The sequence below is a fragment of the Thalassophryne amazonica genome, chromosome 15 (genome assembly GCF_902500255.1).
Source record: "Thalassophryne amazonica chromosome 15, fThaAma1.1, whole genome shotgun sequence".
NCBI lineage: Eukaryota > Metazoa > Chordata > Actinopteri > Batrachoidiformes > Batrachoididae > Thalassophryne > Thalassophryne amazonica.
The window spans coordinates 91,331,131-91,343,479 of NC_047117.1; the positions used below are offsets into that span (position 1 = coordinate 91,331,131).

Consider the following 12,349-nt stretch of genomic DNA (forward strand, 5'->3'; position numbering starts at 1 on the left):
TTTATATAGCACCAAATCACAACAAAGTTACTCAAGGCGCTTCACACAAGTAAGGTCTAACCTTACTAACCCCCAGAGAAAGAACACAGGCGACAGTGATAAGAAAAACTCCCTCTGATTATTTGAGGAAGAAACCTCAAGCAGCCCAGACTCAAAGGGGTGACCCTCTGCTTGGGCCATGCTACAGACACAGTTGACAGTGTGAATATACTGGAAATTTTGGGAATCCACACATTCTTAATATTATTGTTACACTCAACAAAAATATAAACGCAACACTTTTGGTTTTGCTCCCATTTTGTATGAGATGAACTCAAAGATCTAAAACTTTTTCCACATACACAATATCACCATTTCTCTCAAATATTGTTCACAAACCAGTCTAAATCTGTGATAGTGAGCACTTCTCCTTTGCTGAGATAATCCATCCCACCTCACAGGTGTGCCATATCAAGATGCTGATTAGACACCATGATTAGTGCACAGGTGTGCCTTAGACTGCCCACAATTAAAAGGCCACTCTGAAAGGTGCAGTTTTATCACACAGCACAATGCCACAGATGTCGCAAGATTTGAGGGAGCGTGCAATTGGCATGCTGACAGCAGGAATGTCAATCAGAGCTGTTGCTCATGTATTGAATGTTCATTTCTCTATCATAAGCCATCTCCAAAGTCGTTTCAGAGAATTTGGCAGTACATCCAACCAGCCTCACAACCGCAGACCACGTGTAACCACACCAGCCCAGGACCTCCACATCCAGCATGTTCACCTCCAAGATCGTCTGAGACCAGCCACTCGGACAGCTGCTGAAACAATCGGTTTGCATAACCAAAGAATTTCTGCACAAACTGTCATAAACCGTCTCAGGAAAGCTCATCTGCATGCTCGTCATCCTCATCGGGGTCTCGACCTGACTCCAGTTCGTCATCGTAACCGACTTGAGTGGGCAAATGCTCACGTTCGCTGGTGTTTGGCACGTTGGAGAGGTGTTCTCTTCACGGATGATGCGAAGGAGATGTGTTGCACTGCATGAGGCAAATGGTGGTCACACCAGATACTGACTGGTATCCCCCCCAATAAAACAAAACTGCACCTTTCAGAGTGGCCTTTTATTGTGGGCAGTCTAAGGCACACCTGTGCACTAATCATGGTGTCTAATCAGCATCTTGGTATGACGCACCTGTGAGGTGGGATGGATTATCTCAGCAAAGGAGAAGTGCTCACTATCACAGATTTCGACTGGTTTGTGAACAATATTTGAGGGAAATGGTGATATTGTGTATGTGGAAAAAGTTTTAGATCTTTGAGTTTATCTCATACAAAATGGGAGCAAAACCAAAAGTGTTGCGTTTATATTTTTGTTGAGTATATATATACAGAAAAAGAGTCTGCATTTTGTGAACAGACTGGTCTCATTTTTCACTGTTTAGTACATGCAGGATAAAACGGACACACCTCCCCTCTTAACCTTTCACAGTACCAGCCCTAAGCATACACTTTTGCTTTACTGATAATCGTACTAATAATAAATAATATTGACTTGTTTTGCACTTTCAAGTATTTCTTATATCCATAGTGTTTCCCAAAATAAAATACTACTACAGATCAGATGGGAAAGGTATGGAAAATGTAAATAAGAAAAGCCTGCAAAGATTCTTGTATATAATTTTATTTTATTGCTGACAGTTTGACTGCAGAATATTTCATGTTTTTCTGGTCATGTTCAATTCATTTGTTAAAACCATTTTTGCATGTCATGCCCACAAAGCATAAAAAGTTGGGACTATGGAAATTTAGGGCTAGTAATGAGGTGGTAATAATAATAGTAATATTATAAATATATTACCACCACCAAGTGATTATATTCATGGTTTGGTACAAAAGCAGTATCCATGACAGGCTAAGTATTTGAGGAATAAACATGGGCAGAGGATCTCCAGTTTGTCAACAAATGCATAAGAAATTATAAATGTTGAAAACAAGGTTCCTCAAAAAACAAAAAGGTTTGAAAGGATTTCCATATTTCTCCCTCTGCAGTGCATAATATTAAACGATTCCAAGAGTCTGGAGGAATTTCATTGCTTAAAGGACAAGGGTCCCGGTCTAAACTGAACACCTGTGAGCTCCAATCCCCCAGGCAGTACTGCATCAAGAACAGTCATTCATCAGTAGCTGATATAACCACATGGGATTACTTTGGGAACCCCTTGTGGAGCACTACAATGGGCAGTTACATTCACAAATACCACTTAACACATTATTGGGCAAAAAAGAAGCCTTATGTTGACTTTGTCCAGAAGTGCCATCTTCTTGTTTAGGATTGGAGGCATCTGGGTTTGGACCATTACAAAGTTGAAACGTGAACTGTGGTCAGACAAATTAGTATTCCAGATCTTTTATTTTTCTGAAGAAATGGACACTTTATGCTCTGGACCAAAGATGGAAAGGACCATCCACAGCGTTGTCAGCAACAAGTCCAAAAGCCAGGGTCTGTCGTTGTCTGGTGTTACATCCATGCCTTTTCCAAAGGTAATTTACCCTTCTGTGATGGCAGCATTGATACAAAAAAGTACACTGAGCAATAGAGCAACATACGCTGCCTTCAAGATGACATCCTTTTCAGGGCAGTATATGCATTTTTTTTTTTTTTTTTTACAAGACCATGAACAGCCACATTCTGCACACATTACAAGGACATGGCTGCAGAATTGAAGTGTATGGACAAAATAACACCTGAAACTCTTCATCACTTGGTGTCCTCAGTGTAAAAACACCTTTTGTATTGTCAAAGTCCAATGTATTTATATAGCACATTTGCAACAACCAAAGCTGCCCAAAATGCTTCAGATACAGAATAAAATGGTATAAAAATACAAAAAGCAATAAAATACATACATAAATACAATAAAAAAATTTAATTTAATACAAAAGTGCAACTCCACTTAAGTATTGAAGGCCTGTGCAAGGAGTGTTGTGAGAACGTCTGTCAGCATTACAAAGTGGTAAATGCTTTAGTGTTCCAACTTTTGGGGGGGATGTGTTGCAGGTCATGGCATGGCAGGACATGGATTTGTATTAATAAACAAAGTGAAGTTGACCAGAAAACATTAAATGCAGCTAAATAGAACTCAAAGAAAATGCAACAGTCATTGCAGTGTTTTTGTAAAATAAATGGCAAAAAATATTTATTTATTTTTTACCATATCAGCCAGTCCTAGTTGGCTCACAGTCATGTTTGGAATAGGTTAGAGCAGGGGTTCTCAATCTGGTTCTCAAGGACCCCTGGACCTGCACATTTTCCATATCTTCCTGCTAATTCAGGTGTCTGTTAGGAGTTGATTGGCTGTGCAATCTGAATTAGCAGATCAGCTTATGAAAGAGCAGGGAGAGATGGAAAATGTGCAGGTTCAGGGATCCTTGAGTCCCAGATTGCGAACCCCTGGTTTCTGTGAAGGCTCTCAGTTGTCCAGGTGGTTTCCATAGCAGAGAAGCTTGAATCTTCAACTGGACTGGGTTGATTGACGCGAGGACCTTTCACTTCTAATTGCAGAAGCTTCCTCTGCTAAATTTCTTGCTCTGGTAGTCTGACTTCTGTCTTGACTCTTGTAGAGAAGTCCTCGTGAAACGTCCGCGCATCAAGCAACCCAGTCCAGTTGAAGATTCAAGCTTCTCTACTATGAACCCCTGGTTTAGAATAATGGTGCACTGTAGAAAATGTGCTAAAATGTGCCTAAAGCTAGTATGGGTCCATTACACATTTTGTTCAGGGCATCCATCAGTTTTGCTGCAGTATGGACCAGACGTGAAGATTCTCTACATGCTTGTAATTTACAACTGATTACCTTCTAGTTTGTCAAGTGTTTTTAGGGACGCTGGACCTTTGACCAACTGGACACACTGTCTCAGGAGGGAGGCTCAGCAGCAAACCCAAGCCGAGAGCTGTGGGAATACAAAAATTTTATTTTTTTTTTTTTTTAGCTTACCCAGGACACATGCAGTAAACGTACTATGTAATATTAGAAATACTGCATTTTTATGAGTATCTTTATTTGTAATACTTGCACATAGTGTGGAAAAGTTATCTTCAATCAGACTTCTTGGGACCAAAGACTTATATAATAGGTACTGTGACCCCATTTCCCTGGTGCTGGTGGTTTGTGGAAAGCTGCTGCTCCCTGAATTGCAAGACAGAGCCAACCCCCTTGGTCAAACTGTACCTTTTCTTCTTACTCCACCTCGTCAATAGAAACGCGAACAGTCAACGATCCGCCGGACGTTCTGGACAGGCAGAAATGTCTAACTGCCTTGGCGTCTCTCCGCCACGCCAAGTGGTTCCAGGTTTGCATTCACGTCCTTATTTGTATGTAAGGTTGAACAATGAATTCTCTAAATTCTTTGTGTTTTTAACTCTACTTTCAGATAGTAATAATTCTTAAATGTCCTCTAAATTGTTGTGATACATGAGCTTAACATTTGGGAAGAGCTGTTGTTGTATTTTCAAATATATTTAAGGATCCAGTATACTCCAAAAGATGTAAGACTGTAAAACCATCACAGAGGTTGGGTATATGTGACTTTTTGACCTTTTATGCAGCTTTGTCTTAAGGACCCTGTCACACTAGAACACGAATGCTGTACAAATCACACGAATTAGCAAAACAAGCAAAAGTTGAGTTGCATTAGTACGAGACAATTAAGGCAATTCAAGCAGAAGTCGTACAGTCATGTACAAAGGCCATTAGCCAGAATGTGGTTCGGGGCAAGCTCGAGTGATTCGTGCAGGTCGCATGCGAACAAGATCTAAGATATGAAAATCAGCTGTTCGGGGGGTGGCAGAGGATCACTGTGCTTTGCTGTGTGTGTCGCTCGTTCTCTCTCTCAATTTCAGTTACAATGGAGGTTTATTTATATAGGAAACATACGTTTTTCATTATCAAAGCAAGTGTTACAGAGAGCAAAAAATAAAAACCTCTCTCTGTCTGGAAATAAACTGTTTGGGGGCGCGTGGTAGAGGATCGCTGTGCTCCACTGTGTATGTCTTCTGTTTCTCTCCCCTTCTCTGGAAATCAGCTGAGTACCTTGGGGCGTGGCTCTGAGATGCACAGACACACCCACCTGACCGGCCTGTTTTCTCTTTTCTTTTTTGTTTTCTAGAAAACAAATAATGATACATAAAAATAAAAACAGTCAGATGGGTGAGATTTGTGCATCCCAGAGACATGCGGCAACTCGCATGTGGTCTGAAACATGCTGATGCAGCACCTGTGATCGTGGTAGAACATCCAGACTGTGCATGTAATCACACATCCATTGATAGTCCACCTCATGTGTCACAGGATTTATCTGAATTTCCATGTTATCTTGGCTGTTAGACATCGTCCATACGGCTGCAGTGCGCGGCAACGCATCTCGGAGATGCACTGACACACAGGGCATGTGATAGTGGTAGAACGTCCGGATTGTGAATGTAATCATACATTTGGTATTTGGTGTGATCATGTTCACATGTAGTGTACATGATGATTGTGACTTTGCACATTACAATATTTTCTTTGTGCACCGAACAGAATGCAGGGGGGTCGGGGGGCATCTCATCGGGGGCACAATTGGGACATGTCAACGCAGTCACACTGCTCCTGCTGGTGGGTTGCCATTTCAGATGCCAGTTCGAATGTCATTTGGGCTAGCAGTCACACAGCAGTACAACCACTGTATGAATATTCCTCAGTTCAACTGTAGCACGACAGTAGTGTGCATGCTCTCTACATTTGTGCTGGCCTGCCAATTTAGCGTATTTCCCTAAGTGCAGGGAATTCAGATGCAGCTGAACTGCAGCACGACTTGCACAAATGTAGTTTGAATGTCACTTCATATATTTGTGCAAGTCGTGCTGCAGGCAGAATGCTGTACGACTGCAGGTCGACTTGCACGAATGATGTTCGGCTTTTCATTCCTATGGCAATATAAATACAGTACGACTGGCTCTACCGCTGTTTGTTTTCCAGCAAGAGCGACACATGAATGTGCTGACTGCTGTAGGAATGCCGTACGAGGCGTTCAAGTGCGGTTTGAATGCAGCATGAATGTGCAATTCATGCTCTAGTGTGATGGGGTATAAGCTATGAATCCCAGCCAATATATGGTATATAATATAACTAGTGATGGTGTGATGATGGTAGTTGGGGGGTTAATTGATCAGAATACACAATGGGAACACCCCAAAAAATTGAAGCATTTATCCTTTAAAAGTTTTAGATCTTTTGAAGTCTACTGATGATCCATACCAGTGACAGATTTAGATCATTTGTCTGCCTGATTACTGTTACAGTAGATTTAAATGTCAATTTCATGATCTTTCTTTGAACTCAAGTGCATAACTAAAGGGGAAACAGCCCTGTGTCTTCCACACACAATTATTTTAATCAGAAGTTGTGTCAGTGGGATTTTCCTTTTTAACCCTATTGTAACTAAAATGTTTCATTGTTGATTTATAAACGACTCTTATTCAGAGCCGTAGGTGTTGATCCTCTTGTGAAATCCAGACAGCGGAGAATTAAAGCCCCGTCTGAGGGGCGGCTCCGCTGACTGAAGTGAGTTATGTTTGTGTCCACAGGCTAAGGTCAAAGACCTGAAATGTGCTGTTCTTGTGATCCGGATAATGAGGGATTTGTGTAACCGTATTCCTACATGGGCACCAATGGCTGGATGGGTGAGACCACTGTTCTTGCATGTTTTATTAACAGTAGTTAAGATGTAAGTAACAAACCCACTGCTTCTTGTGCATGTTTGCATGTGCTATTTGTGGCTTTGAGGGCCTTTTTCTGCTTTAATTTTAGGATTGGAGTTACTGAAATGTCTCTGCTCCTGGTGAACACTCTTACCAGCAGTTTACCATCTAAACATGTCTTACTGTCTTTATTTATAATGTGTTAACATCTCCAAAGATGCTACTTAAGACATTGACTGTTTTTATCATGAAGTTGTATACATGCTTGCATTTGGTTGAGTCGGTATAATCTGTTTTTTTGTGCACGGAAACTCCACTTTCGTGTTTTTAACAGTCACTTTGCTTTGAACACCACATAGCCCATTGAACTGCTGGTTGAGAAGGCGATTGTGACGTCTGAGAGGTCACTGGGACCTGGCGAGGCTTTCCGCAGAGTTTTAGAGTGTATTGCCTCTGGAATCCTCCTGAAAGGTGAGTTGTGATTTTTAATCGCCGAACTAGCTTTATTTCAGGATGCACTATTACATTGGTATCAGCCAATAAAGGTTTAAAATGTTCATTATTAATATCTTCAAATATGAACATTTCTGCTGAGAAAACTGTCTAAGGCAGGGGTGGGCAATCATCTGCCATTAAGGGCCAAGACACTGCAGGTTTCTCTTTTTACCAGTCACCTGAGTAGGTGATTTTATTAATGATCAGGTGTCTGAGCAGGTGGTTTAATTGACTATCAGTTTTATGTTCAGGGGAGAAGTTCATCAGCAAGCACAGTTGCTGGGGTGATTGGTTGAGAGGAAAATCTGCACTGTCTTGGCCCTCGTTGCCCACCCCTGGTCTGAGGTGACACATTTGGACTGAGTGCAGTATGCATACTTCTGCCTTCAAGAAGGTGTCCTAAATGTATTATTTGCATGATACATTACATTTGCATGATACACTAAATTATACATTTAGTGTCAAATTGAACGTCTTGTTTGATACTTGTATCCACAACAAGTTGGTGATCACAGTAAGAGAATGAAAATATCAGCATGAATATCTGCAAAAATCCAATATTGTGAACTGTCATTTTTCATGTTCCTTTAAGGCTGATTTTTCTGCTTAATCTGTATCTGTACAAAGATGGCCCTGGAATTAAAGACCCATGTGAGAAAGAAAATGTTGACGCTATCGCACATCTAACTCTGCAGCAACGAGAAGACATCACAAAGAGCGCTCAGGTAACATTAGTCTGCTAATGCGTGTGCACACAGCTACGTTATTTATGTTCCCACTCCAATCACGTTTCTTGGATGTTTTCTTTAGCACACCTTGAGGCTTTTTGCATTTGGACACTTGCGCAAAGTATTGCGCATTGATTCCCAACATGGTGCAGGAGTCAGCAACCAGGAGGCCACAGGTATCTAACAGTTTACGTGCTCTACTGAAAGATTAGGTGCAATTTAACATGTGCATGAATAGTTTTGTTCTGAGGATTGTTGGTCTGATTTCCTGCAGCCCAGATAGCGCCTTCTGAGCACTTTACCCCACCAGCTAAGAGACCTTTCCAAGAGGTGGAGAAAGGAGATGAAGGGCCTCAACTCAACAGCAAACAGAGAAGGTTCCTGAAGTACCAGCAGCGCTATCAGAGGAGATCATGTTAGTAATGCATGGCGGGGGGCCGTTGGTATTTACCATAGGTTTTGACTGACCACCTTTTCAAAAATGTAGAGTTAAAAACTGATCGACAAGGCTTTTTCGTGCTCTACTTATTTTCTATATATATATATATATATATATATATATTTTTTTTTTTTTTTAAATTTGACTACAGTATCTAGTGGCAACTCATTCCTCTCTATGGTAATGATGTCTAAGCATTATGATCTCTTTATAGAGGAGGCCAGTCACAATTCTGACCTCTTTCCACATCTGCTTTTTTTTTTATCTTTAGCATTGGTATTCATAGGGCGAAGCGATAAAACAAATAACGTATTGTGATCAATGTTAGCTTGATAATGGTTTTAACTTGATATGAGCTTGATAAGAAATAAACACAAGAAGGTGCCATTTTTTGCTTTCTGTTCCTATTGCAAAGTGTTCACTACCAGTAGTGAAGGAAGCACTGGAAACCGGACAAAAAACAAAAAGAAAGGGAGAGACTGGAAAAGTCAAAGGCGCAGCAAAAACAAATTGAAAGTGAACTCATCTCCTAAAGCTGCGGAAATGGAAGGTTCAGTTTGTAATGTATGTTGCCAATACCACAGCACACCTTCAGAGGTCTTGTGGGGTCCATGTCGTTTTGTGTCAAGACCGTTTTGGAGGCAGAAGGTTGAGCTACCCAGTTTTAAAAAGGTTATGTTATGGCTAATTGATTTATCCATTGATTAATCGAAAAATAGATAAGAATCTGTGCCTATATAACCCTATGTCATGTAGTCTTCAGTGTGCACCACTTTATATCTCCTACTATACGCAGCCCGTACTCAAGGATCTTGAAATGGTGCAATATCCCCATCTGGTGGATATTTGCCAGGGACATTTGCTGAGATCTCGTATGTGCGTGTGTGTGTGTGTATTTATGTATATATGTATATATATATATATATATATATATATATATATGTATGTATATATATACGTGTGTGTATATATACTCAAGAAAAATATAAACGCAACACTTTTGGTTTTGCTCCCATTTTGTATGAGATGAACTCAAAGATCTAAAACTTTTTCCACATACACAATATCACCATTTCCCTCAAATATTGTTCACAAACCAGTCTAAATCTGTGATAGTGAGCACTTCTCCTTTGCTGAGATAATCCATCCCACCTCACAGGTGTGCCATATCAAGATGCTGATTAGACACCATGATTAGTGCACAGGTGTGCCTTAGAAGTGTTGCGTTTATATTTTTGTTGAGTGTATATACGCGTGTGTATATATATACGCGTGTGTATATATATACGCGTGTGTATATATATACGCGTGTGTATATATATACGCGCGTGTATATATATATATGTATGCGTGTATATATATATATGTATACGTATATATATATATGTATACGTATATATATATATGTATACGTATATATATATATGTATACGTATATATATATATATGTATACGTATATATATATATATATATATACGAGGTCTGTCCAAAAAGTATCAGACCTTTTTATTTTTTCAAAAACCATATGGATTTGAATCGTGTGCTTGCATGAGCCAACCTTGAACCTTCATGCGCATGCGTGATTTTTTTCACGCCCGTCGGTTGCATCATTCGCCTGTGAGCAGGCTTTGTGTGAGCACTGGTCCTCCCCTCTCGTTGGATTTTCATTACGAGGTGGAACGATTTGGAGCTTTGCTGCATCAAATTTTCCAGAAACTGTGAGAGACAGCCAGGTGGAAACCATTCGGAAGATTCAGACGGCTTTTGGTGACGATCCTATGGGCATCACACAGATTAAGGAGTGTTACAACCGGTTTAAAGACGGCGCACAATGGCGGAGGATGCGCCACGCTCCGAGCGGCCATCGACAGGCTGAAATGACCAGATCATTTCCAAAGTGAACGCTGTGTTGATCCGGGACGTCATCTGACTACCAGAGAAATTGCAGAAGAGGTGTACATCAGCACTTTTTCGGCGCATTCCACTGTTACAGGAGATTTTGTAATGAAAGACGTGCGGAAGTTGGAAGTCTCACAGGACATGTTGTGACATGTCCAGCTCTTGCACAATTCCTCGGATACTCACTCGACTGAAAAGCCACCAAAAGCTGTTTGAATCTTCCGAATGGTTTCCACCTGGCTGTCTCTCACAGTTTCTGGAAAAATTTGATTCAGCGCTGCTCCAATCGTTCAGACATTTTCCTCAAAATGAAAATCCAACGAGGGGGGAGGACCAGTGCTCACTCAAAGCCTACTCACAGGCGAATGACGCAACCGACAGGCGTGAAAAAACTCACGCATGCACACGAAGGTTCAAGGTTGGCTCATGCAAGCACACATGATTCAAATCCATAAGGTTTTTGAAAAAAATAAAAAGGTCTGATACTTTTTGGACAGACCTCGTATACGTATATATATATATATATATATATATATATGTATACGTATATATATATGTATGTATACGTATATATATATGTATGTATACGTATATATATTAAAAATTGGGTCTGAACTTTCTTGCGTTCACATTTTCACACATCTTATGTACATTAGTGTTCAGAATAATAGTAGTGCTATGTGACTAAAAAGATTAATCCAGGTTTTGAGTATATTTCTTATTGTTACATGGGAAACAAGGTACCAGTAGATTCATTAGATTCTCACAAATCCAACAAGACCAATTTCATAGCCTTAAGAGTGTGCATATCATGAATGCCTGGTCTTGTTGGATTTGTGAGAATCTACTGAATCTCCTGGTACCTTGTTTCCCATGTAACAATAAGAAATATACTCAAAACCTGGATTAATCTTTTTAGTCACATAGCACTACTATTATTCTGAACACTACTGTACATGTGCGGCCATCAGTCACTGTGCCTGATTACGCCCGCCTCAGCCCTGTGTGTGCAGTTGTGGAGGGATGTCTTCATTTTTTTGAACTTTAAACATGAAGAAAACTTAAGCTACTATTTTTGAGACAAACACATGCTGAACATTGTGGTGCTCATGAGGAAATGAGTGAAACTCTATCAAATTTGTGAGATTTTTTTTTTTTTTTTTCTCCCTTTCTTACTTCTCTCATTTGTTTCTTTGTAGTCACTGACGACTTGTCCATGAATGCTGTGATGCGTTTGAACCAGTACAGACCCGGCTTGGAATACAGGCTTGTATCGCAGACTGGTCCAGTCCATGAACCGGTCTTCACGATGGCTGTGGAGTTGAAAGGAAAAACCTACGAGGCCACGGGATCTTCCAAACGAGCTGCCAAGCTGAATGTGGCCAACAAGGCAAGTTCCCTTTAGTTTGACACCACCTTTACAAGTGACCATGGGCTCAATCTGTCAGTGTTTAAATTGGTTTGGAATCCCTTCAGTTACTCAAGTCGCTTTAAATTGTTACAGGTCCTGCAGGATCTCGGTCTTCCGATTAGCTCAGAATCTAGTGACAATGCACAGGGAAGTCAGGGAACTAAACAGTCCCCTACAACCACAGCTACTACTTCCTCAGATGAGGTATGTTTCAGAACTCCTGCCAACTTGCTGGTGTTTAGAATCCTTGCTGTTAATATTTTATTCTGTCAGGAAAAAAGTGTTCACTGTACCTTAGAGATCCATCTTTCAAGTGGTTAAAGTTTGTCCATCTGCTGTGCACAGAGTGGCCACGGTCCTATTTTGACCAAAAACGGTAAGAACCCGGTGATGGAGCTGAACGAGAAAAGACGCAGCTTGAAGTACGAGCTCTCAGCGGAAACAGGAGGATCGCATGAAAAGTGCTTCGTCATGGAGGTGAGTCGGCAGTATCACACAAATACACATTTTGTTATGTACTTGTGCACATAGTCTGAGAGCTTGCTGATACAGACAGAGCAGTGCGGGTGGTGTAGCCAGTACTTCCAGCAAGGCGTGACACTAGACATAAAGAGACGCTGAAGACAATGGAACAACGGTGTTACATCA

General features: G+C 40.7%; 1 protein-coding gene and 2 long non-coding RNA genes across 4 annotated transcripts in view; 2 read left to right on the plus strand and 1 right to left on the minus strand.

Moving 5' to 3' along the window:
• LOC117526035 (interleukin enhancer-binding factor 3-like) overlaps window positions 1-12,349 on the plus strand; it is a 33,110-nt gene that overhangs the window by 8,489 nt on the left and 12,272 nt on the right. For both annotated transcript variants that reach the window (XM_034188025.1, XM_034188024.1), the window contains exons 7-15: window positions 4,248-4,339; window positions 6,615-6,710; window positions 7,088-7,199; window positions 7,851-7,948; window positions 8,034-8,127; window positions 8,226-8,366; window positions 11,490-11,680; window positions 11,795-11,905; window positions 12,047-12,178. In XM_034188025.1, the coding sequence (XP_034043916.1) occupies window positions 4,248-4,339; window positions 6,615-6,710; window positions 7,088-7,199; window positions 7,851-7,948; window positions 8,034-8,127; window positions 8,226-8,366; window positions 11,490-11,680; window positions 11,795-11,905; window positions 12,047-12,178 (1,067 nt within the window). The remainder of the gene's footprint in view (window positions 1-4,247; window positions 4,340-6,614; window positions 6,711-7,087; window positions 7,200-7,850; window positions 7,949-8,033; window positions 8,128-8,225; window positions 8,367-11,489; window positions 11,681-11,794; window positions 11,906-12,046; window positions 12,179-12,349) is intronic.
• On the minus strand, window positions 1,762-3,816 carry LOC117526038. Its single transcript, XR_004565196.1, has 2 exons — window positions 3,684-3,816; window positions 1,762-3,440 (listed from the first exon to the last, which is right to left on the minus strand). It is a non-coding gene; the product is annotated as an uncharacterized LOC117526038 (long non-coding RNA).
• On the plus strand, window positions 7,388-7,559 carry LOC117526040. The gene is made up of 2 exons (XR_004565198.1): window positions 7,388-7,432; window positions 7,463-7,559. It is a non-coding gene; the product is annotated as an uncharacterized LOC117526040 (long non-coding RNA).